At 44.4% G+C, this 27,231-nt stretch overlaps 1 protein-coding gene across 2 annotated transcripts in view; it reads right to left on the bottom strand.

Moving 5' to 3' along the window:
• The window catches only part of ADCY2 (adenylate cyclase 2), a 422,161-nt gene that overhangs the window by 179,373 nt on the left and 215,557 nt on the right, over nt 1-27,231 (bottom strand). For both annotated transcript variants that reach the window (XR_007127384.1, XM_047729460.1), the window contains exon 4: nt 26,014-26,163. Coding sequence is in view for 1 of the 2 variants with exons in the window: in XM_047729460.1 (XP_047585416.1) it covers nt 26,014-26,163 (150 nt within the window). In the remaining variant the exon portion in view is untranslated. The remainder of the gene's footprint in view (nt 1-26,013; nt 26,164-27,231) is intronic.

Here is a 27,231-nt window from a genome sequence, read left to right as displayed (position 1 = left end):
TGCCACCTGTACATGCGGAATGACCAGGTTGGCGCTCCCCTCCACGTATGCACCAGAGCCCACCGCTCCTCTCCGACTCCAGGAGGTGGCTCCGGACGGCTGCCTCTTACATCATCCTTTTCCTTCTGATGCATCATTCAGCAGTGTACCCTTGGGCTGCTCTTTCTCCCACGTTCCACGTAACCCTCTCTTGACCATGTCTCCCTCTTGCGTCCCCCCCCGGCAGCAACCCCCCCCAAGAAAAGACTCCACAATCTTTCTCCAATGCCTCCCCTCCCGTCTCCGCTGAACCCCCAGCAAGGAGGCTCCTTCCCTCACGGCACAGTAGCTCCTGTTCCGGACGCAGCCAAAGGCTCCCTCTCCCCTGACACTCTTCATAGGCACATCTCAGAGACCCTGCAGCTGCATTCTAGAACACTGCAATAAAGGGAGTGTGGTGAGAAAGCAAGTCCAGCACATTTTTGGGCTTCCCAGTGCGCATAAAAGTTATGTTTTCACTAAACTGTAGTCTCTTAAGTGTGCAGCAGCCTTCTGCCCCAAAAGCAGTGTACACACCTTAATTAAAAAATACTTTATTGCCAAATAATGCTAACCATCAGCTGACCATGAGGCAAGTTGTGTCCACGGATGACCAATCACAACGCAGAGAAGAATGAGGACAAAGGTTGAAATACTGAGAGAATTACCAAAACCGTGACACAGAGAGACAAAGTGAGGAAGAAGAAGTTGGAAAAATGGCACTGACTCGCTGGTCCCAGGGCTGCCACCAACCTTCAATTCGTCAAAAATGCATGAAGGCAGAGCACAGTGAAAGGAGGCGTGGCCGCATCCAGCTGGCTTTCTGACACCACGCTGGCCGGGCTCCCCCCGCCGCAGGGACCAGCCCTTCTCGGGGTCCTCTCTGCCATGTCCTTTTCTCCTGGCCCCCGAATGTGGTGGCTCCTTGATGGCTGCCTTAACTGCTCTCCATCTGCCCATCGTACTCAAATGTGCCTCCGGCCCAGCCCGCGGCCCTGGACGCCAGACTGACAGCCCCAAACGTGTTCTCCACAACTCTCCTTGGATTTCTAACAAATGCCTCACACTTCAATCCAACACTGATCTCGTAATCGGCGCCACAAACTGGCTCCTCTCCCAGGAGCCAAGACGGAGTCTTCCTGGGCGGTGCTAAGAATGTACAGTGTTTGGGACGGTGTGCTTCCTGTGCTCGGGAAAAATCCAGTGCTAGTTTATACTCATTAAACATGTGGAAACAGTGCACCTCAACTCAACTCAGTCAGCGGCCATTCCTCATGGCGGGTCCGGTATTCTGAACAATTAAGACACCTAGAGATGATCTATAGAATAGTAAACTTCCCTATCGTTACTGAGCTCTATGTGCCAGGAGAAGAATAAACCCTCCACACCTTTTATTAAATCCTCGCTAAACGCAGCAACATGGGATGACATGATCATCGTCCCCATTTTTTATATCTTGGACATTTGGTTAAAGAACATAGCCTGCCTGACCTCTCATGGAGAGCCGGACCCGAACCCAGGCTGGCCGGCTTCTGACTCCACGCGTCCAGGCCTGGGTTAGGGGAGTCATCACCGAGGGGAAAAAAAAAAAAAAAAAAGCAAAAAAAAAGCAGAGAAGGACGTATTTTGAGATCCAAATTTCTTAGTAATTATACTTAGTGTAAAAAATAAACCCCTGCCAGTACTTTGCACGGGAATGAGAGCCCTCCTGTGTCTACCCCCAGCACCCATGACCCAAGGGAATGATGACTTCAGCTCCAACACACAGGAACGTGGAAAGGACCTGGTCATGGAAGCTACTCTTAATTCTAAAATCCTAAAATCTCCTTCTCTCTTTTTTCTTTCCTTTTCTTTCTTTTTTTTTTTACATTTTTATTTTCCCTCTGGGTAACGTTTTATTGCTTTCCTATAAAGTTCACTAGCAAAACTTAAGTAACAGTGAAAATCAGTATGTCATGGGCAGGGCAAGTCCTAGAGGGAGAGAGGAGCTTTTCCTTGAAACGAAGGGAAAGCAGTCATTCCAAGACACTCAGAAAGAGCCCAATGCAAGCCCAATGCAAGCCCAGTCAAAAGCCCTCTTGATTTAATATGTGCATGTTTAATAAAATCTAACCTGGGTCAAAAGTCAACCTTCACATCACTGTCAAGGACAGCCAGACACATGACTTCTCTGAGCTCCTCCCTGTACCACGGAGTCAATATGACCAAAGGAATTACAGAGGACAGATGAACTTTCTAGAGCATCATGCAAAGATTTCCCTTCATCATTAACATGGATTATAATTATATCAAAAAGTCACGGCAATTTTTGAGTAGCATACCCCAAACGTATCCTACCTTCAAGGATAAGGAAAGGAAATATTTCATTTTTGTTGTTATAATATTTATTACATCAGCATACGTTAGAAAACATCAAGAGCAAAAATTTTTTTTAAAGATTTATTCATTTGAGAGACAGAGAGACAGAGAGAGAGAGCTCGTAAGCAGGGAGAGGAGCAGAGGGAGGGAGAGAGAGAATCTCAAGCAGGCTTCACGCCCAGCCTGGAGCCTGACGCTGGGCTCGATCTGAGGACCCTGAGATCATGACCTGAGCTGAAATCAAGAGCTGGACACCTAACTGACAGAGCCACCCAGTGCCCCAAAGGCAAAACATTTTATGGTTAATACCTGAAAGCCGGATCTTGATCCAGTAAAAGAAACAGTGATTTTAATCGGTCTTCTCCATCGCCCTCTTTCCGTTTTTCTCCCTCTCTCTCCTGTAACGTGGACGGCTCACTACTTGCTGCTCATCTGTACCTAACAGAAAAGGCAATGGAAGTGCCCACAGCTACAATCAGAGGATGATTTAAAAACTTCCACCTTTCTTAGTTCTATCAATCCAGTCCACCTTTATGTCTGTGATAAACGCTAGCGTGTCCTTCTGCTCCGGGCTGGAAACGTCAGCAAGTCGAGACCGAGTTTTAGGCAGTGGAGGTGATGGGTTATTGTTACTCAGACTGCAGTCCATCGACTAGAAGAGGCCATCATTAGACAAATGGTATTTTTACATCCTCCCTCGATATTCCTGCTCAAGAAAGGGCCACAAAGAACAACCCTCTGATGCTGGGCCTCAAGTCATGACCCCTGAGCCCCAGGCTGAATCCTGCCTCTGGTCGCCCACGTATGATCCGGAAGGAAGAGGAAGGGGTTGCAAAGCTGCTTCCCCCCCGGCCGACCTTGTCGTCGCCGAGCGGCCGAGGACTGGCATTGTCATCGTCCGCGTTCATCACTTCAGTTTCTCTGGTGCAAACGAGACTCCCCGAGCAAACTGTCCCACAAACACGGAACGCAGATTTCGGTGCCCAGGGAGGAGTTTTTGGAACCTCTTGCAACTGTTTTATTAGGATGTGGAAAATGACTCTTGTCTGACTTGATTTTCTTTTTAGATTGACCCCTATTCCATAAGGCTCTAGAGGACTGCATTCCTTTGGGGAAAGAACTTTTCTCACACTCCTCAGTCATCACTGGAGATTGCCTGCTCAGGGCAACAGCAGCAATGCCGGGAAGTATAGGGTGCAGGAGCCTGGAGAGGGAGGTCGGGGGAATGCTCAAAACTGAGGCGGATCTTTGGGTTTCATGTTTCTGGGGGTACATTTGCTCTATTTTCCACTGTTCTGTGTTAGTGCTGCAGAACATGCTTTCCGGCCTGATGATCCCTGACGCTGAGGTGATCCCTCACATCATCCTTTCTCACTTGGTGCCAATGCCCAAAGACCACAATGAATACTTACGATAGCAAGCAGCTGTCATTTCCTGCAGGCTTGTTTTAAGGTTTTAAAGTGAGGGACTTAAAAACTCAGATGTGTAAGACACAGAGACACAGAAGGTCAAGTAGGATAAGTTTCTGTCCTCTACCAGAGAAAGAAGAGCCATGGGATGGCTTGTGAGGCCATGCCGGAAGCACCAGGTCAATAAGAAGCAGAGGGAATGAGGGACAGAACATGGACAAGCGTCTTTCCTGTGGTTTTGATGGGAAAGGCAAGGCAGGGCAGGGCAGGCAGGCTCAGGACTGGCCCATCTGTATAATGACAGCAAGCCCTGGGGCTGTCTGTCATTGTCTGGTACCCAGCCCCCTGGGATTAAGGCAGGTGGACAATGGCCTCGGGGAGGAGCCACCAACAGGGGACGGGGTCGGGGTGTGGGCCTGGGGCAGGTGGCAAGTGCTCTATTCTCTCTTGGAACTGGCCACCTTACGGGGGCAGTGTCTCCGAGAACAACAAGCCCCCAGACGTCATAACATCAGCAAATACAGAAAGCAAAGGGCATGGTTAATACAGTGCCTCAGCTGCAGTGGCCGTTATTCTAGAAACTGTATATTAGCTATCACTGAGCTGGCACCCTCAGGGACAGAAAAGCGAAGGGTGGGCGGGGAGGAGTGTGCGCAACGTGTGTGCATAAGCACATGCATGCAGATGGCGGGGTGGGGGGAGAGTTTCCATCTTACCCTGCGTGAGTCACTCCAGGGGAAGAGCAGAGACCCAGCCACAGAAACACACTCTCTGCTTTACTTAAGTAGAGATGAAAGAAGGCGACTGCCTGGCCTCCAGCCCCCCCAGCGAGCGAGGCGACAGAACAGTGGCTTCTGAGGGAGGTGTTCTGATATGGGATGATGATGAATGCTGGCACTTTCTGACTGCTGTCACTGCAAGCACAAGGCATGCACGCAGATAAAGACCAGCGCCTACGTGGAGTCGGGCGAGGCTGGACTTCTCTGACACCAGCCAGTGTGCCGCTGCCAGTGAGATGGAAAAGCAGAGAGCAGGTTCCTAGGAGAGTGAGTTTAGAAATTTGGGCGGTTACCACTTTTTAGCTATTATGAATAATGCATAATGCTGCCATGGACATTTATGGACAATCTTTTGTGTGGACATATGTTTTCAGTTCTTTTGGGTAGCTACCTAAAAACGGAACTGCTGGTTCATATGGTAACTCTATGTTTAATCTTTGAGGAATTGCCAGATTGTTTTCCGGAGCAATGTCCTCATTTTACGATCCCCTCACCGGTGTATGAGGCTTCAACTTATTCACATTTTCAACAATGCGTATATTCTGTCTTTATGATTATAATCATTCCAGTGACTGTACAATGACATCTCATTGTGGTTCTGATTTGCGTTTCCCAGACTGCTAATGACGATCATCTTTTTAATGCATATACTGGCCACCTATATATCTTCTCTGGAGAAATGTGTATGCAGATCCTTTGGCTCTTTTTAGCTGGACTTTTTTGTTTTTTATTACTGCATTATAAGACTTGTTTATATATTCTAGATACCAGTCCTTTCTCAGAGATACGGTTTGAAAATATTTTCTCCCACTCCATGAGCTGTCATTCCCAGTTTCTTGATGCTGTCTTTTGAAGCACAAAAGATTTCAGTTTTGGTGATGTCTGATTTACCTATTTCTTTCTATTGTTCTTCTTTCAAGATCATACCTAAGAAACCCACCTTAATCCTGTCTCATGCGAATTTATGGCTACATTCTCTTCTAAGAGGTCTAGGGTTTCAGCACTGACATTTAAATCGCTGAACCATTCTGAGTTAATTTTTTATGTGGCGTGAGGTAGCATCCAGCTATATTCTTTTGCATGTGGATTTTCAATTGTCACAGAACAATTTACTGAAGACAGTATTCCTTACTCACTGAATTATCTTGGCATCTGCATCAAAAGCTAATTGATTATAAATGTGATGGCTTATTTGTGGGCTTTCAATTCTATTAAATTGATCTATATTTCTACCCTTAGACCAGCAACACATTTTCTTGATTACTCTATTTGTGTAGGAAGTTTTGAAATCAGGAAGAATGAGTCCTTGAATTTGTTTTTCTTTTTCAGGATTGTTTTGGCTGTTCTGTGTCACTTGCAACTCCACATGAAATTTAGGATAGCGTTCTAAACTTGTATTCATTAGTAGTCCTTTTGTGGGCTATTACTGCTGTGTATGATAATCAATGCACATAATTACTACTGTCATGCTATGCTATACATATCCCGTCTCTGTAAGTCACACCCTCTGTAATACCTTGGTGTAATTATTAACACATAAAATTTGATGTCTTTTAAAGAAACTCTGAAAAGAATATTACACATTTATCGAGTTTTTATTTCTATCTTAAAATGAGTTTCTTAGTTGAAAGTTGTTTTTTTTCTCTCAGTACTATGAACATACAATCCCACGGCCCTTTGGCCTCCATTGCTCATACGTAAAGTCAGCTGTTAACCTTATCAGGATTCTTCTATAAGTGATGAGACATTTTTCTCTTTCTGCTTCCAAGATTCCCTCTTTGTGATTGGCTTTCAGCATTTTACTGCAATGTGTCTGGGTGTGGATCTTCCAGCATTTATCCTACTTGGATTTTTTTTATATTTTTGGATTCCCTGAATTTGGGAAACGTTCTTCATTGTTTCTTTGAATTTTTTCCTGCTCTTTCTCTCCGCCCTATCTTCTGGACTCCCAACAGACTAATGGTGGTGCACTTACTGGTATCCTACATTTCCCTGAAGCCAAGTTCATCCTTCTCTATCTTATTTCTCTCTGTTCGGCAGTTTGCACGTTACCCACTGGTATCTGTGGTCAGGTTTACCGATTCTTTCTTCTGACAACCCAAGTCTATTGTTCATCCACTTTACTGGCTACTTCATTTCAGTTATTGTACTTTTAGTTCCAGAATTTCCACTGACTGTTTTTGTAATTTCTATCGATCCAGTGATATTATTATTTGATGAGACATGGCCATCACATCTCCCTGTACTTGTTTTAGCATGGTTTCCTTTAATTTTTCAAGCATTTTTTATTGTAGCTGTTTTGAATCTTTTGTTTCTTCTAAGTGCCGGGGACATTGGGATAAGCCAAATTTTCAAATTCCCTCCTATATTGATGCTTTTTTCTATTGAGTGATAATGACCAGGGGTCATCAATCTATGGTCCCTGGGCCACATCCTATCTCCCACCCATTTTGGGATGACCCGTAAGTTAAGAAGGGTTTTTACATTTTTAAATGTAAAGTGTATGTGACTCTGTGTGTGTAGGGGGGGTAACAATAATAGGGGGGCTTCTGATAAGAACAATGGCTTGATTTTGCCACTTGGCCCACAGAGCCTAAAATATTTACCATTTAATCCTTTACAGAAGACGTTTGATGATTTCTGTTATGACAAAAAGCAAAAGAAAAAAAAAAAGAAAAAGAAAGGGAAAAGGAGGAGAGATGTATTGTTGGCAAGGACTGTGAAAACTGGTGCACGGCCAGGGATGAGAGCCTCGGCCTGTCGTGTCAGACAGCAGGGTCACGGGTTACCACTAGGGGCTGGCACTGGAGTAAGGAAGGCTGGGAGCAAAGGAAACAATGTCAAAGCCATGTTGCAAAATGTACCCAAACTGAAGAGAGCTATAAGGCCCCATGTTCTTTCTGTAAGGGGGGAAAGTGGTAGGATATAAAACTGGAAACCCAGTCAGTGCCAGATCCTTTGGGGCCACGTCGACCAGGGTGACAGCTTTAGATTCTATTCCCCGGGGTTAAGACAAAGAGTACACCAACTGACAGACAACTGTTTTAAGGCTTATGTGACGCTGTGTGGGGAACAGACTGTGGGCAGACACGGCATGAGTTAGCAAGGGCCACTCAGGTAACGCTGATGTCTGGAGAGAAGGATGGTGGTGCTGGTGGTAAGGGAAGATGGGGTGTCCTTGGAGCCAGAACCAGTACCATTTGCTGGTGGTATCAAGAGATGTGAGGAGGAAAGCAAAGGCAGAGTCCAGCAAAATTCCTCCTGTGATTCTGGCTTGAGCAACTGGGTGAAATGTATGTCATTTACTGAGAGAGAAACAGGACAAAAGTCAGTTTGGGGGAAATCAGAGGTCCCATTTGGGTCATGTTACGTTTGAGATGCTCAGTACACATTCCAATGAAAACATGGGTTTGTTAGTTGGACTCTGAGTCTGGGTTTCAGAGAAGAGATCAGAGCTGTACAGTCTTCGGTGTATGGAGGGTTTTAAAGCCACGAGCAAGGGTGAGAATTCTGGGGGGTGAGTGATGGAGAACAGACTGAAGACAAAAGCCCTTGTAAACACAAGTGTTGAGAGGTGTAGACAGGCAAGGCTTCCTGCAGAGCCCTTCTCACACTGACACACCGTGTGCTACATTTCATTTCCTATTCCTCCCCAGAAATAAAGCGAGTCCGGTTCCATTCTTCTGTCTATAAATGTGCGTAACAATATGTAGCTTAGTACAGGCTACATTTAGATCTTCAGATCCAGAATGTGCTACATTTCCCATGCCTGAGTAAGCCCGGGAGACTAGCTGTACATGTTCATCACTGACCAGACAGCAGAAAGAAATACAGTGTCCCGGAGAACTCAAAATCCCATGCTTAATCCTCTATGACATCGGAAGGTAACAAAGGAAATAATTTTTGTATTGAATGTTTCATTCCATATCAAGACAATATCTGTAGCTCAGGAAACTTTGTACTCAGTTGTTGTCTAGATGAGGGCAAAACAGGAAAATAATGTCACTTCTGATTTTCATATTTCACAGTTATCATAATGTCCAACTAGAGGCCAAAGAAATTCCTTCAGTGAGAAATTATCTCTTAAATATTAAGTAGATCCCACTGGAATGACACCCAAGGACATAAGGACAAAAGTGTTTTCTTAGCCAGAGAGGTAATTTATAACGTATCACTCATATTTATTAGACAAGTTTTATGCCCAGTAAGTTCTAGTAGCATATTTTCTGAGCCATCATATTTTGCTTAAGCCATAGCTATGAGCAAAAGACTTTTATCCAATTCCACTGTTTTCCAGAAACCAACAGGAAATCTTTTTGCTTATAATGGCAACAATGGTTCACTTCACAAATTTAAGATAATACCTTCTTTGCATATCAAAGTTCTGTTAGGTGACACAAATGGTTTTATTTATCCATGATTACATTTTTCTGAGTTTTATGACTTAAGACTAGTTTGTTTTATATATTGCTATATATTTCAGGTCTCACAGTAAGTCCGTTTTTCTGTTCTTCCACATTTTTCTTGACAAAGATTTTCTTAAGTTATTAGGAGACACTGTCTTTTTCTATTGCCAGGAGACAGGCCTTTGTGAGTGGTCATTACTTGAAACCATTAGAATGAGGAATACTGATGCTCTTGGGCCACCAACCAATAATATTTCTGGCAGGATATATTTCTATGCTAAATGAACATAGTACTCTTCCTTGTACACACAAAAACAAGTTTTCATGTAATGCTTTACTCTGAAGAGTTTCTTGTAATGGGTATGCATGAATATTTACAATTCATGAAAATAATTAGGCAGAGTAGGAGTGATGTGCCATGAGAAATGAACACAGGATAGAAACCAATGTCCACAGATAAGGAGTGAAAACTGCATGGGAACACCTCAAAATCCTAGCCAGAATTTAAGGGAAAGGAAAGAAAGGCAAGGGGAGGGAAGGGAAGGGAAGTAGGAAGGAAGGGAAAGAAAACGAAGAAACAAAGGGAAAAAAAGAACGAAAGGAAGAGGGAGGGAGGGAGGGAGGCGGAGAGGCAGGGAGGAGGAAAGGAGATCAGTCATAGAGTTTGTCTTTGAAGGTTTCTGAGCGATTGAAAACAATATTGGAAAAATGTAAAGTCATGGACCATTAGGCTGGCAGGAAATCTATCGTGGACCAGACCCCTCATTTTACTCATGAGGAAGACGCAGCCCAGAGCACTGATACCGCTCTCAGCATTGTGTCTTTCCCCAGGGCTCCTTAAGAGAAGGAGAAGGAAGCAGTGTCCTGATTACCAGTCCCTTTGCTTAGAATGTCAAGTGTCAAATATTTGATGCAGAGAGAAAAAGAAACATCCGGAAACATTGAAAGTCAAGTGCAGACTGACCTGCGCAATCAGGAGAGATGATTCTCTGTAGATCTTTAAATATTTCCAAAATTTTGCAAATAATGGTGGGAAGGGAAGGAGGTCAGTTGTCCAGCAACACTCTGGGCTGGTGACAGCCCTCACTGTCCATCCTTTTTTACTTTCCTGTTTGTTATTTTCTTAAGTGTTAAAAGTGTCTTTAAAAGCACTGCTAATTTCCAAAAGTTCACATTGGGGCTACTTTTTATAACATTTAGGGCATTTCTGAGTGTTCATACAATAGAAGAATCTCGGTGCAAACCACCAGTTCACAGCTCCAAGAGACCCGCAGCCCGTGAGGTTCACTGCTCACGCAATTTCCGCCTCGTGGCTAAGAGCCCACGTGCGCGGCATGCTTGCTTGCAGAAGGCGCTCCAAATCTTTGACATATACGCTCCGTCCCCAGAACAACCCTACGGGACAGATGCTACCGCTACTCACATTTTATAGACTGGGAAACCAAGGAACTGAGAAGTTTGAAAACCAATCATCCCACCCACCAGCTGATCAATTAAAACAAAAAATACTTGTCCAGGGTTGGTCATATAATCAGGCAGAACTGGTGATGCTGGAAGTTAAAAGGCACATTCACTCACCGCAAAGGACAGGAAGGTCTGCCCAGTGAGGGGATTCGGGTTAGAAGAAGCCAACCTTTCCTGAGTGCACCAGACTTTCCTATGGCTACTGTTTCCAGGGGGAAAGCTGAAGGCTGAGAGCGTCAGGAGACGGACTCTGGGACACTGGAGGGGAAGGCGAATGCTCCCAAGAGCAAGGAACCCCCAAAGCTGTTTTTGAGTCTTGCCTTCAGGAAGCTGCAGGAGATCTCCCGTCTACATCAGCTGTTGCTGCTGCCTCAGTAACTGCCTGCCCTATGCGTTTCTTTTCTTGTTGTTTTTTAAAGATTTATTCATTTATTCAGCGCACAGAGACAGAGAGAGAGAGAGAGAACACAAGCAGGGGGAGCTGCAGGCGGAGGGAGAGGGAGAAGCATGCTCCCTGTGGAGCAGAGAGCCCGATGAAGGGCTCAATCCCAGGACCCTGAGATAATGACCTGCGCCGAAGGCGGATGCTTAACCCACTGAGCCCCACCAGGCGCCCCTCCATATGCGTTTCTGCGAGTGACACCACAGTAGGAAATAGTTCTATGGGATGCGATATTTATGACTTTTATAAAGAACTTTGTTCTCTGAGATTAAAGATATTAGGTAAGTGCAAATCTCAATAATGCTGAGATGCGTAACGGTGCCGCAGAGAGTTCTTTCACAGCTTAAATGTAATACGCACTATTTATCTGGTCTTTCTTTTCTTTTTTAAAAAGATTTTGGTTTTATTTATTTATTTGAGAGAGAGAGAAAGAGAGAGAGAGAGAATAAGCAGGGAGGGGAAGGGCAGAGGGAGAGGAAGAAGCAGACTCCCCTTTGAGCACAGAGCTCTATCTAGGGCTCCACCCCGGGACCCTGGGATCATGACCTGAGCTGAAGTGAGACACTTAACCGACTGAGCCACTCAGGAGCCCCCTATCTGGTCCTTAAACTGAGGTTTTATCCTACATGGGTGGAAGGAAAATATGAAGGACTCAGTATACTGAGCTGTAATAATTCAGGATGGCTTGTTCTTAGAGAAGCGATGCCCTTTTTCCTCCATATGTTGCTGTTTTGAAGTAATCATTCCAGACCATGTTATCCATTAACCAAAACATTCCCAAGCTGAAATCATCGGATTTTAAAATATTAAGAGTTTTTGTTCTTCTTGCTGTTTTAATTAACAGTTCTATTCTTACATTAGGCAACTACAATTACTTAGTCTTATTTTGCTTAAGCTTTACCAGTTTCTTGGCTCAGGAAGTTTCTCTTATTTCCTACCTTTTATCTCTTTTGTTTGAATTCAGTTTTTTTGTGTCTTACTGGAGGAAATCCTAAAATCGCCATGTCACAGCACACGTGTGGGGTTGCATTTCCTGAGTGCACACATGCCCGCAAGTCTTTACTTCAATCTCATTTGACCTGATGTACAAATCAAAGTGAAAAATGCTATCTTAAGTATTTTTAAGACTTTGCGCTACTGTGTTTTTAACATCTGATGTTGTTTATGAGAAATGAAAATCGGACCCTCATCCCATCACACTTAACCTAGAAGTTGTTATTTCTTTCCTCCACTCTAGAAGCTTTTAAGGTTTCTCTCCTCATTTTTCGTACTAAAATGTCAGCAGCACCGAGATGAGTCCATATGGATCTCTGGAGTTTTCATTGAATAAACAAAGATTCAGGCTTGTAAGTCAAATGTCTTATCAATTCCTCATATAAAGAAATGTCTCTAACTCATGACTTAAGAGCAGATGGGATAAAGATATGACTAGAAAGAAAGTAAAGGATGTGATTAGGAACCTGTTCATTGGTAACCAGGTAACCTAAGAGAGCTCCATCTTCCTTCCCAAAACTCTTACAAACTAGACCCTCACTGGGATGGCCTTTGATGCTTTCTGTTGTCAACATTTCCTCTCTGTTGGCTGAATAAGTACCTCCTGGCCTTTACGACTTGGAGGCTTTCTTTTCTTTTTTTTTTTTTTTTTTTTTTTTCAGGACTTTGAAGATGAACATGCTGGCTTTGCTTTTATTATCACTCTGAAAGATCTCTCAGGGAGGCCTGTTTCACATCAAATGAGCCTCGGCTAACCTTCTGCTCCGATATGAAGTGTCAGCTACTTCCTGGGCACTCGCTTTAGGCCATGTGGAATTCAGAATGCTGAACCCCCACCCGGGCACCCATCTTCCAGAAGCCTGAGCATTTCCCTGGAAGGGGGGTGAGTGGGGAACATCAGACCTAGGTCCCACTTTGCAGGGTGTAAGTGACACTGGAAACATGGACGGTAGCGCCGATTTTCAAAATCCTCATCCTTCTGTTCAAGGGGTGCTTCTGGGTAGAAAGGTTGAACAGGGAGCAAACACAGAACTTTCTTTGAAGCATCAGAAAAGCAAGTTTTCCAAATCCTTTCTCAGCTGGAGCACTGGATTAGCCATTATTTTTCACGAGACCGAGAAAACAATCCAGCCCATCATTCTCTATTTTACTAGCGAAGAAAGAGAGTAAGAGATGAAATGATTAAAGTCATCATTCTCTAGAGAAAATACTCACAAAATACCATAATTTTGGTCTCTCTCTCTCTTTTTTCTGCATAATATATTTGATTTGGCCTTTCTAGTCTTCATGCCCATGCTGCTCATTTCCCAATGAAATAAAATTATGATATCACTGAAGGTAGAAGACAGTAGCTATAAATGCTGATTTACATGGGGAATGATGGGAACATTTTTCATGAAAGCATATAAAAAGCAAACTTATTTAAAGGCAAGTTTTAACTTTTTTTCCCCATTATTCATCAGAAACTTTGAGAGATCTGTCCCTTCTCTCTCCTGTGAAATTTGTCACATTTCATGCTTATTTCTATCAGCTGATGAAGTACACTGCCCTTTTAATGAAAGGATTTCCCTGTTTTTCAATAGAGCATCCCAAATCCCACTCCTAACTTTTCAGGGAGCTCACTCATCTGGCAGTGTCACATCCTCATGGCCCAAGTTCTGAGTGCTGCTTGATCCATCTGCCCTTTTTAAAGCATAGAATCTGTGGTTGACATTCGTCTCAGTGTATGGACCCATTCTGGGGAGCACTCACTCCTAAATATCCCCCTGAAACATTTCCCCCTGACTTATTAATAAAATTCGCCAGCAAAAGTCTGTAACAGTAGTTAAGCGCTGTACTCATCGATCTCAAAATCTAACACTGTTTCAAACATGCATAATCCTTGGGCGCCTGGGCGGCTCAGATAGCTAAGTGACCGCCTTCGGTTCAGGTCACGGTCCCAGTATCCTAGGATCAAGCCCCGTGCCTGGCTCCCAGCTCAGCGAGGAGTTCGCTTCTCTCTCTGCCCCTCCCCCTGCTTGTGTGCACGCTCTCTCTCATAAATAAATAAAAAAAAGATCCATTATCCCATAAATTGTCAACACAACATATCCACAAGCCAAGTGTTTCAACAAAAGCTAGTTTAAATGCATGTTCTTTAGCAGATCTGGATCAAGCTAACGGGCTGGGTGATTTCAAGCTTGTATCTTGTCTTTGACATAATAATTGGGTTGTTCATAACACATACACACACACACACACACAAAATTCTACCTGTACACTCCCTTCTGGAAGGCTATGTTGATCACTTCCATGACAATGAAGTTAATGTTACGCAAGTTCATAATACTTTAGCCAAGAACATACTAGAAACTTTTGGGGAGAGGAATATGGGCGTGGGAGAACAGTGAATGGCCCATTTTTGTTGTTTGCCTTGGTTAATTTTTTGAAGACTTAACATGCATGATGACATGATATAAATGAGCCTCATAATAGGAAGATGCATCTGAGAGTGTCAGGTTCATTCACACAGGGCTCGAGGATTACACTTAACCCACAGCAAACAATTCAGAAGAGACAGGGGGAGAGCCATGAAGGGTGAATCAAGACGGTGTGAGAATAGTCTAGAGTCCAGAGTTAATCACAAGGTGTCCAAAGTGTCAGAGGACATGGCTTTGGGACCATTAATAATAACACACTTAAACTAATTATTTCTAAATACATATATAATTAATAATTACTTTACGAACGCCAAATGGAGAGAAAGTGAGAACACTATATTGCTGTGGGTTTTTTCCAGCTGTGTTTAAGAGTGCGTGTTCTTGCCTACTCCATGCAGGGAACTATATTAGGTTCTAAGAATATAAAGAAAAATAATGAAATAATAGACAGCCCTTGTCACCAAAGAATTCATAATGTAGTTTCATAATGGTGGGAATGGGCCCCAAGTAGGCCTCCTAGAGGGAGGAGAACACGTCCCTGGGAAACGAGCCCCAGAGTTACTGAGTCTGGCAATAAACTCTCAGGCAGCTGCCCGGACGGCTGCCACATTCTGACCCCCAGGGAACCAAGCTCAGGCAGAGCCACTGGGAGGAGCTCATGGCTCAGACCCCTGCAGGGCACACTGACATACGCACCCTGCCTCCTGCTAAGTGTGTGTTTGTGTCCAGTTCTCCAGTCACTGGATCCCGTCCTGGAGCAAGAAGGTCCAGGTAAGTAACCAAGCCTCGTCCAAGGGATGGCCCTGCCCTTCAGGGCTGAGAAGTCCGGCGTGGCCTCCCCAACCTCAGATTGCATCAGACCGGGCTGAGCTCATTCCACGGTCAAGGATTAAATACTCAGGTTTTCATTCCAAAAGGCTTGTTTAGAAAACCAAAGTCTTTTTTTTTTTTAATTTTTAAAATTTATTTTCAGCGTAACAGTATTCATTGTTTTTGCACCACACCCAGTGCTCCATGCAGTCCGTGCCCTCTCCAATACCCACCACCTGGCTCCCCCAACCTCCCACCCCCCGCCCCTTCAAAGCCCTCAGATTGTTTTTCAGAGTCCATAGTCTCTCATGGTTCACCTCCCCTTCCAATTTCCCTCAGCTCCCTTTAGAAAACCAAAGTCTTAATATGTTAGAGATCTTAGAGAATTGGGCCAACACACAGCCAGAAAGGTGCCTAAATCAGGACTCGGGAAAAAAGAAAGAAAGAAAAAAGAAAACAACAAGAAAATTCCATTTTGCGGCTGAAAAGTCATTCCCTGGACTCCTGTTTTCTGGCCAGTCCCGACCTGTGGAGTCAGTGACCAGCAGGAAGGAGCTCTCAGCACACCTGCTGCAGCCTTCAGAGCTCTGACCTAAGAAGGTGCTCGGAGCTGCCTCCCGCTGCTCCCGTTTCTAAGCTTCAATCCCTAACTATTCCACTGGCTGCATATTGACTTTCATCTTCAGGTGAAATGCCTACCCTTGCTTTTCCCGTTCTTATAATGAGGATTACACTTGTAGGAAAACTACCCAACACTGAAACATTCAGCCCTGGGCAGTGACCCTCTGGGGAATAGGGTGATGGCACATTCACTGATATGCATTTTTCTTTCTAAGAGGATGAATTCTTTTTCTTCTAACATTTAATCTTACGGTTTTACTTGAATGTGTTTCTAAAACAGTTAACCCACCTCAAGGCTTGAGTTCTTGTCTTAACCCATTCTCCTTATTTTACCTACAGTCTTCTCAGCCTTTTTGTTCCCTTTCACAGTTTCCATATGTTATTATTTATTTGCCTATTTAATAACTCTTATTCATTATTTTCATCTGAGTTAAATCCATTCTTGTAGAAATTACCAGATACGAGTTCACGTACACAATGGACCAGTGCCGGGATTAGTTAATAACTGTAATCCAGGAACGCAGTTACCTTTCTGGAAAAATCAATCAATCCTTCTGCCCTTTCCTTTCTGGGAATCAGTGATTCAGAATAAAAGAAAGACACATTTGGGAAACTGTAATATAATACAGTAGAAACAATAGTTAGTGTATAGCGTATTGGTAGAGATGCTATAGTAAGACATGTAATACAACACCGGTTTCTTGAGGAATCTCCACACTGTTCTCCAAAGTGGCTGCACCAACTTGCATTCCCACCAACAGTGTAAGAGGGTTCCCCTTTCTCCACATCCCCTCCAACACATGTTGTTTCCTGTCTTGCTAATTTTGGCCATTCTAAGTGGTGTGAGGTGGTATCTCAATGTGGTTTTAATTTGAATCTCCCTGATGGCAAGTGATGGTGGACATTTTTTCATGTGTCTGGTAGCCGTTTGCATGTCTTCATTGGAGCAGTGTCTACCTTGACCAAATAATCTGCTTGGAAATTTCTGGCTCCTCTTTATAGCTGGATATGTCCGAAGAGCTGTTGATAGTCACTGCGTGCCTTTCCTCACTTCCTATTTTCTCCTTACCTGAGCTCAGTCATTTCGACCCCTCTGCCCAGGCCACTGGTGACCACGATGTTGCCAAGACTGGTGGTCCCCTCTTTGATGCTCCCTCCACTGTGACTGTTGCAGCACTTGACTATGTTGGCTACTGTCCCCCAAAACTTCCTCTCTTGGCTTTTCTGGCTTCTCTCCTATATAAGTGATCTTTCTCAGTGACTTTGGTTGACTCTACTCCTTCTGTCCTTTCCTCTAATATTGGTGCATTTTGGGTCATGGCCCTGGGCCATTTTCATATTTTCTAATCATATTCTCTCCCTAGAGGATCCCATTTAGTCCTTTAAATACCAACTATATGTTGATGACCTCCAAATCGACATTTTTAGATCGGGATCTTACTTACAACTACAGCTTGGCATCTCCCTTTGGACACATAATAGGTATCTCAGAATTAACTGTTCGATACTCCACTCTTGAATTCTACTCCACCTCACCTCCAATGAATATTGTTCCCAAAGACTTTGACATCTTCTAAGTAACACACCAGCTATTACCCAGTTGCTCAAATTCAAAGCTTCTGAATCTTTCTTAATTATTTTATCTTTCTCTCATCCAACATCCAACTCAATAGCAATTCCTACCCACTTAATTTCAAAGTATGTCCTGCATCTGTCAACTATGACCAAAAGCTTCTCTTATCTCTAATCTGGATTGCTGTCCAAGCTTGTCTCTCTGCTAACCCTCCCTCCCCCACTCCATTGTCCACCAGCACTCAGAGAGATCCTTTAAGAATGTTACCAGTCCATCTCCCGACCTCACTTAAACCCTTCATTGCCTTCCCACTCAGTGTATAACAAAATTCCAAGTCCTTAGCATACCTTGCAAGGCTCAGTGTGTGCTCTGGCTCCGGTCTCCCTCTCCAACTCTCTTCTTGGACCCAATGGTCCACTGACCTTTATGTTCCTCAAATGAGACAATCTGGTTCTTAACTCAAGCCCTCTGCAAGGCTTCCTGCTGTTAGAGAACTTTCATCAGGTTACCAAAGGGCTACATCCTCCTGTAATACCCATTTTAGCTCAACTGTCACCTCCCAGAGGACCTTCCCTGATGGCCTCTCCAATGCACCACTCCACCTTCCCCATTATGCCTTGTCACCTGAACTCACTGTATCTTCTAATGCATTTAGTAAGTTATAGTTTGTCTCCTGTCATTGCAGTTTAAGTCCAAAGAGAACAGGAACCTTAAGCTTTAGGTATTATTCTATTCCCTGGAGTTAATCCCTTGGCACATAACACATAATCAAAGATAAAACTGTGAAGTAGGAGCACTGACAGATAGATCTATGCCTTCCAGTCACCATAATTCCGTATTCAAAGGAAGTATATATGTAAAAGCCATATTTTAACTTAACAGTTTATGCACAGCCTTCTGTGCACATCATGACCTCAAATGTTCCTCCTGTTTCATTCCCGAGATTATTGGATAATTGTACATATTTTCACCTTTATGGAAAACAGAGGTCTCTGGGAGGAATTTTCACATCCAGCAGCTGACATATATTAAATGGTCCCTAATATATTTGTTCTAGGGCTCAGAAAAGCTCTAGAACAAAATTTCTAATGGTTCTAAAACCATTGAGGACACTCAACAACCTAAAAACAACCTAAAACAAACAAACAAAAAATCCAAAGACTAACACTTTTTGGAAACATATATGCAATTAACAAAATTCCAAAATTCGTTAAGTTCTAATTTTTAATTTAGTATAAAACTCAGTGGTTGCCTCAATTCAGTAATTACAATGCTAGTGCCATGTGAAGTGTTTTTATCCATGACTGCACTCATGGTAAAAAATTATTAAACAGGTTCAAGAACGTTAACACTTGAAAAGTCCCATGTTGGTAAGTATAAAGTGCTCTTTTCCCCTATTAACAGTTAAGTGGCCCATCTGTGGTTTTATCTGCAAGAAGAAAAATATCATAGAAGACTTGACACCTTGCCTTTGATTTTGGAGTAAACATACATTTTCTCCCACATATGATAAAAACGAGAAGAATGGATGATGCAAGCAGAAGGACTGATTTTGGAATTCCTTTCTATTGGGGTTATTTTTCTCATATCAAGTGATGTCGAGCTTTCTTGAATCTTTTGACTACATTATCCTTTGCCTATTATACAATCTTGCCAGCATCAAAATATTGCATCACGAGGTATAAAAAGTAGGCGGTCTCCATGAAACACTAAAAATTCCCAGAGGCCAAAAATACCAAAACCAGATGCTCTCCTTAGGGCACAACTTCTGTTTTCTGTGCTTCTTTTTATGTTATCAGCATAGATTAGCTCAGGATAAGCTACAGCAACAAAACTGTTTCCCAGGTGTTTCTCCAATAAGACAGGTGAGTTGCTTACCATAAATGTTAGATGGGAATTTTGCTCAAGTTTCTCACATAAAGGAAACTTCTGCAGAGTTTTATTTTACCATTTATCTTTTCTGCTGTCATGGTATAAATAGACATAAAATATATTTAATTCAACAGAAAAATCTCTGCTTAATTGTTGTACCCCTATTTTATTTTTTTTCCTGCAGAGCAGAATGTCTAACTTGGTACAGGATGCACAGATAGTCATTAGTGCTCTTTTCGTGAGGGGCTATTACTAATCTCCTGTTGTTCTGCTCTGCGTTAGGCATGGCATTCGACAGTGGAGTCCTGGGAATCCTTCCTTTTTGGTCCTGGATCTGTAATTGTTGGTTTCTCTTTAAAGGAGCCAAAGTACACATTCACAAGATGGCCCTCATTGCAATCTTAGGAAATATATACTGATTTCAAGCATTTTAACTGAAGTACCTATCCAAAAATACTTCAGCCTTATTAATATATTTTTTCTGGAATTGATTTTCATTACTCATTTGAAGGAACCTGGTCAAAGGGTCATGGTAAAATGCAGCATCTGGAAATACCTTGCCCTGGAATTTCTCAGTGAGGCATCACATACGAGCATCCTGAGAATTTAAGTCATCAGTATGAGACAACACGGTGCAAACCATGACAACCGTCTTGAACTTCCAGATGATGGACGCAAATGGCGGACACTTTGAAACTACTAGCCCTTTCATGAAACCATGACTCTTCGTTTCTTTCAACTTTCAAGCAAAAGGTAAGTGTGATTCAACCTCTCCCTAATGTGTGCTGAGGATGAAGTGGTGATCAACCTTTACGCGAGTGTGGCCTCTCCAACGAGACAGGAAATGATGTCATCTGTCACTTAATACAATGGAAGAAGGTGATGACCAAGAACAATGTAAGCTATGACTTGCATCTATAGCCCTCCCTGGGGAAGGGCTACCAGATAAAAACTGTCCAGGTGACGATTTAATAAACTAGAAAAAAAGTGGGCTCACAAAATAACATATTCCATTGGCTGGGAGGAAAGCGTGGTTAATAATCTTTGATGATGCAAGACCCTGAGCAGAGCCTGCATATCGGAACCAAACTGCATGTAGGGCACGATGTTGTGAGTTTCCATGTTCCGTTACCCCAACTGGAGGCACCGCCCACCCAAAGGTCTTGGGTAACATTTATAATGTTTCCTGCTCGAGTTCTTCAGGAGCAGAACTGAGAAAGTCTCACCGGCTGGAACTCTTGTTGGCCTCTTGATGCCCACTTTGCTTTCCTGGAGAAGCAACGCTGTTGAGATGCTGCAGCTCAGACCCCGCCAACCAGCTCCTACTGAGATGACAGAAACTGGGGGACGCAATGAGTCCGGCAACATGAGCCGCCAGGATTGCCTCACCCTGTCCGTTCCACAGATGAAAAGGAAACTCTTGAACTTGGGGAGATGATGTGAGTAGAAAGAGTGTTGGGGACAATTATCCACCAACTAGGCAGACAAAGCAAAACATTTCTCTGTCCCATCTGTTCGCAGCAAGGAAGAATGAAGCCCACTGGGGCAGGAACTCTGGGGATGGCCTGGTCACAGGAAACCCTCCCTCCAGCCCCCTCGACCCCTATGGCCCGGCCAGGGCAGCCGCAGACTTCCGTGGTTGAATGCGAGCTCTGATGCCATCAGTGTACAGTGGCCAGACCGGCGACTGAGCACTGTCTGAACAGGACACCGTTTGGGAGGCAGAAACTGTCTCTTGAACCGGGCAAGGGATCAAGTACAAGCTCCATCAGAGAAACTCAGAAGTTAAGAAATCGGACCAATATTATAGGGAAAGAGAACAACACCCATGTCAGGTCAGGCGGTCGGCCCCCAGAGTGCACCCTCCTCTCAGCCCCTGCACCACAGTGTGGCAATAAAGCCACGGACAGAGTCCACTCGGTGGCTCCGCGTGTGAGTGAGCTCCCGCAGAACTTCCGACACTCCACAGACGACACTCTATTCGTCATGATGGCGCAGCACCTAATGATCAGATCACGTCTGGTCTTGTCGTATGCTTTCCTGTTTCACCAGTAATAATAAACAACATAGTTAATGAAACAAAACTCCTTCATACCTGGGAAAATCTCCAGCTAACCCATGCTCAGAGATCATTCCAACAAAGCTGCCACGAACCAACTTGAAAGGCAGAAAAAGCCACACTTACTAGCTGAGTCGTCTTCTGTAGGTAACTTGGACATTTGGACAGTTCTTTTTTCTGGATAACGTAGGAAAAAGGACTTCGGTCATCAAGTTCACCCAGAAATAATAAAAGATAATGGCTTGGAGAAGAGGACCCCATCTTACTCCCCGGAACCCGGGATTATGTCACCTTATATGGCAAAATAAGAAGGTGGCAGTGGGATTAAATTAAGGACCTAGAGATGGGGAGGTTACCTTGGGTTATACCTACGGAGGGAAGCAGTAGAACTAGAGGCAGACAGAGGGAAGAAAGTACAACTGAGAAATAGACGGGACAGAGAAAGATGGAGAGGAGAGGAGAGGGAGACTAGAAGATTCTGTGCTGCTAAATTTGAAGATGGAAGATGGGCGGGCTATGGCACCTTGAGGAGGCAGGAAACGGATTCTCCCTCAAAGCCTCTGAAAGGAGCCAGCCCTGCCAATACTGACTTTAGCTCATGAGACTGATTTTGGACTTCTAACTTCCAATGATGAGAATAAACTGTTCTGTTTTAAGCCACTTCGTGTGTGGTCATTTGTTATAGCAGCAACAGGAAGTGGGTCAGCAACAGGAAGTGGTTATAATATATACAAAGTACTAAAGAGACTACCTGATACATTAGAAAGACTCAAAAAAAATTAGTTCCTTCTTTTCTTCTTTCTCTCATGAAAACAGACGAAATATAGCAGCCCAAATCCAAAACCACTTCAACAACACTTTTCCTGGCATCCTCAATGACTTATGTCATGTGATCAGCAATGCCCTCATGTGACCTGCTGTCATGCTAGGATGAACATTATCTACCCAACCACGAACACAAAAGGGACAGTTACTTTTTCCACCAAAGTCTGCACAGAGGAAAAGCAATTAGTCCTCAAGGAGAGCCAGGAAGCCTACTGACTCAGTAAGCACCCCCGTCCCCCCACCCTGGTTTACCAGGGCGCTGTCTGTGTCTTCCTTGACTGGTGCTTTCTACTGGGATGCATACTCTGTCATACTCAATCTATAGCATGGTTCCAGATGAAGGAAGATGATGTAAAAATGCTCTGATCACATTACTTTAAAAGAAAGACAACATATACATGCAAGAGGGTTTGTTTTCTTTCCATTAAAAAAGCAAATCCAGTTTTTACAACTACAGAGGGAAAATTTATTTCCACTGCCCATGCGGTTAGGAGAGAAAGTTCTTGTTTTGCTCTGAATCCATCTCCCATTAATTCTGGAGAGTCTATTACATACTCCGGGGAGAAACGCTCACTTGTTTTCTCAGCTTTGATAAAGAGCCTTGTATCACGCTGACACAGTGCTCAAGAAACGGCTGTGGGTTTTCTGGCAGGACTGAAACTTAACACAAGAATCAAAACTCCCCGAGAAGATACCTTCTAACCCCAATGGTGGCCTTGATGCTAACGCATTACATCTCCCACCTGGTATAAAAAAAAAAAAAAATCATAGTTTTTAGTGTTTCTACATGACAGCATTTTCAGGGGAAGAATATAACTCTTGAGAAAAACTCTGCGAACATTTTTCATTCCCTCCTGTCCCCAAATCTCACAGCACAAATAGTCACTTTATTCAAACATGGTTTTAGTCTCTAAAAATTCATCTCATTTGCATCTAGGGGAAATATCACAACATCCAAAGAAAGGAAAGTAAAGAGCGGAGCAGAGTTGAAAAGGTTTCAGAATTCCTAGACATCTCCCAACAGCATCAGCTGTTACAGCCCCCAGTGGGGTGTCGACGTGGGGCCTGCTGGGCTCACCCGACATTGACCTTCCTCTCAAGGAGGAAGGTCGGTTGAGCGACCCTGTGAAAGAGGCTCAGGAACAACCCAAGATGGCGGCTTCTCAGCCTCTGGGAACGTTAGCTCCCTCTGAGGCAATGGCCGATGTAGAATACTAACATGGATGGCTCTTATTTTATCCTAACAGATGCTGAAGCAAATTCTTTTGCTCAGCACACACCCCTGTCCTTGAGTGGAGCATCTGAAGGACACTGCTGGTTGCCATTGTGACTACTGGTGGAGCCAAGACCGTGTGTGGCGAAGGGTGGGCAGGAAGTGACACGTGGACCCCTTGGACTATAATTTGGTCTGTGGCTGTACCAGGACCTACCGTCTCAGAGGCTGACCCTCTGTGTGAAGGACACACAGATTGCCACTGCCTAATTTTCATGTATTTCCTTACATCTATCAGATTGTGTCTTACTGATGTTATTAACTAAGAGAAGTTTTTGTTCCCGCTTAACTACAAGTCAGTCTGAAGAAAGTACGAGCATTCATTCTAACTCTAGAAACACATTTTCTGAAGCCCTAACAAGAAAAATACCACATTCTAGGCACCAGACCCTGGGCGCTGACTCCCAACTTCAAGAGCAAAGCACACTTGTGGTATTAGATTATATTTTATTAAACATCTTTACTACAAGGTCTTCTTTTTCTTTCACAGTGTCTCTTTTATTTCACTTATTTTTTAAAAGGTTCCTTTGTAAAAAATCTACTAAATGCCCTTATAATGTCTTATAATACTCTCATGATGGCCCCCAAATTCTCTGGCACACAGAAAGCCACAGCTCTAATTCCCGAGCTAGTAAGGTCACCGTGTGGCCACCGGACTACTGGGAAGCCACCGTGAAAGGCTGGCACCCAGTTCTGCTTGCTCAAGGACTCTTCAGAGAAGTATGTAGTGCAGACGAGGTCAGTAGCCTGACTTAAGCTTTTGTCAGAACGGGTACTATAAATATTAGGTTATATAATCTGTCTACTTGGAATGTCAGTTCCCTCAGCCTTGGTGCGATTTTGAAGCAGATTCAGGAGGTGATGGAACAGGAAGTTAAATATGTCTGTCAGGACCCACCTGACAGAGTCATTGCTGTTTGAAGAAGGAAACCATCTATCCTAAAACATCAGGACTCTTCAGGGAAAAAACAGTCCTGTGGAATTTTCTAGAACCCAGATTTAAAATACTACTGGAATACAGGTGAATGAAAACATACTGTATAACGGTCCCAGGTTAACTGCCTATACTTCTTAATGTTGGATCCAGAGTTTGATATGCATAGAAACCAAAGAACTAAACATTCATCCCTAAATACCTTTGCTATACATGCTGTAATACAAAATGCTGCTTCTTTAAAGATTTACTGATTTGAGAGAGAGAGAGAGAGAGTGTGCAGGGGAGGGAGGGGCAGAGGGAGAGAGAGGCTTACACAGACTGCGCTAAGCACAGAGCTTGATGCGGGACTCGATCTCACGACCCTGAGATCATGAACTGAGTTGAAACCAAGAGTCAGACACTCAACCGACGGAACCCCCCAGGCACCTCCACAAAACGCTGTCTAAAAATTAACTACGAGATTTGTCAATAATACCAGTGAGAATGCGATATTCACAGCCATATTTCCAGTGCCTGGACTCACTCCTGACCGGTGCTCACTCGTTGTTGAATGAACTGAACTGGGGCGCCTGGGTGGCTCAGTGGGTTAGGCCTCTGCCTTCGGCTCAGGTCATGATCTCAGGGTCCTGGGATCGAGCCCCACATCGGGCTCTCTGCTCACCAGGGAGCCTGCTTCCTCCTCTCTCTCTCTCTGCCTGCCTCTCTGCCTACTTGTGATCTGTCAAATAAATGAATAATATCTTTTAAAAAAAAAAAAAGAATGAACTGAACTCCCTGTTTTCAAAACAGAACTCGATCACGATTCTTCAGTCTGTACACAAATAAAAGTCCAGCATTGACATTTAAGGGATGCTTTTTCGCTGCCACGACTGTGATACATTTTGGAGCAATTTTATAGAATAGACGAACTCGGAACAATTTAACAAATACTACGAAAGCATCTTCTGTGTGCCCATACGGACTGGTACAGCAGGGCCCGGGATGAATGCTCTGGGGGGTGGGGGGTGTATTCACAGAGGCTCCTGCTACTCGTCCCCTTCAGAGATGGGAGCTCAGTTCCTGGGGACGATACCAGAACCCAAGAAAAACAAAGCCCGTCGCATGCTGTCCCTCCATCGCCTGAAGTCCAGCACATTAAGACAGGGCCCCTTGTATATTTATGGTTTCCCCTCCAAAACATTTCTGTTTCCCCTGCTCTCCACCATCCTTGATGACACCGTGGCTTTGCCTCCACATGTCCTTCTCACCCTCCTCTCCCTTTCCCAACGCTCTGTCATAACCCATGTGTCTCTCTGCTGTGCATTTCGTGCACACCGCTCAGCACAGGACAGCCCCTGTCACGGCAACGAGCTCCCTGCTGGACCCTCCACCTCAACTGCTGTCACCCTTCTCAGGGACAACTCTGCTTACTTCCCACCACATGGACAACAGGTGCTGTGGGAAGCACTGTGGGGCAGAGGGGTCTCAGACGTTAGCTGGGGAAACGCTATCACAGAGCACTGTGCAGTCACCAGAAGCGAGGATGTGCACCAGGCATTATTCTTATTATTCTTATCAATAACCACTCTTACTGGAATGTCCAGCCACGTGGAGGTGGCAGGCGGTATGGTGCTAGCCTGTGGGGGATCCTAGGGCCCCTGCGTCTGGGTCTGCAGATGCCATCCCTGAGCACAGGCAACCAGAGGCTCCGACTCTTGCTGAGGCCCATGGTGAGTGCACAGCATACCCAGTATCGACAGAAAAATGTATCTCACCTGCTGCCGCTTTTCAAATTCCAGCTTGATTCGAGACTTGATACAGTTGCACGTGTCCTGGTAGGTCTGCTGCAGGGCGAGCTCCATGAGATGTTTGTGGTACGCGCCTGCCAGGTTCCCACAGATGAAAATGATCACGTTGGCCAGGATCTAGAAAGACAGAAAGAGCCGCTCAGGAGGGCGAGCGTTGCTAACTCGGGAGCCCAACACCCGCAGAAGCCACGTGAGCTCCCACAAGAGACGTCTCCACGGGCAGTCAATTTCACTTGTTTCCAGACTCACATTTTTATTTGCTTTAAAGACAGCTCTTGCCTTCGGGGATTCGAGCCCCTTCTGGGATCCATGCCCTTTGAGAGATGACTCTGTGGTCCCTGCCTTGTCTTGGCGCTCAGCCATGGGATTTGCTGTGGTTAGTGCAATGGGCAGGGGTAACCGAGAGAAAGTATGCGAAGTAAGAAAGTAAGAGCGGGGGCGCCTGGGTGGCTCAGAGGATTAAGCCTCTGCCTTCGGCTCAGGTCACGATCTCAGGGTCCTGGGATCGAGCCCCGCATCGGGCTCTCTGCTCAGCAGGGAGCCCGCTTCTCCCTCTCTCTGCCTACTTGTGATTTCTGTCAAATAAATAAATAAAATCTTAAAAAAAAAAAAAAAAAAAGAAAGTAAGAGTGTAAGTAAAATTACTGAGTGCAGAGGCTTTGGAGGCCGCCATGTTTCCGGGTGGCTCTCCTGTACTTTGTTAGCACGATCGTGGTCTGGCTAGCCCACTGGTCCCAAGAAGATGAGAGGCTCATGGAACAGAGCCAACCAGACAGCCACTGGGATTCTGTGGTTGTTACAGAGCACGATTTCGGTAACAGGTGACTGACTGGCCCAGGCTGCTCGTGCACCAAAGCTGTACTCACGGAGCCCGGGTGAGTGACAATCCTTCTTACCTTATGTTTACATAGGAATATGGTATACTCTCAAACCATGTCACTCACTACTCTTTTGATGATAAAAGTTCATATCTGCAAAAATTTAGGGTGCAAACAGAAAAAAGTACAAAGAAACACTAAAATGAACCTGTAACAGTCCTGTCCAGGAAGAACGCGTTGCTGTCCATAGGGCCTCGTCCCCACACCATGTCCCTCTGCATCCTGAAAACTGTTGCCAAACTTTGCTTTGCCAAGACTACTACCTTGTTCCAGAAGGACCAAATTCATTCTGAATGCAGTGTTTTAC

Source organism: Lutra lutra, chromosome 5, assembly GCF_902655055.1.
Source record: "Lutra lutra chromosome 5, mLutLut1.2, whole genome shotgun sequence".
NCBI lineage: Eukaryota > Metazoa > Chordata > Mammalia > Carnivora > Mustelidae > Lutra > Lutra lutra.
Note: the sequence above shows the minus strand (reverse complement) of the source record. Positions and strands in the feature narration are given on the sequence as shown.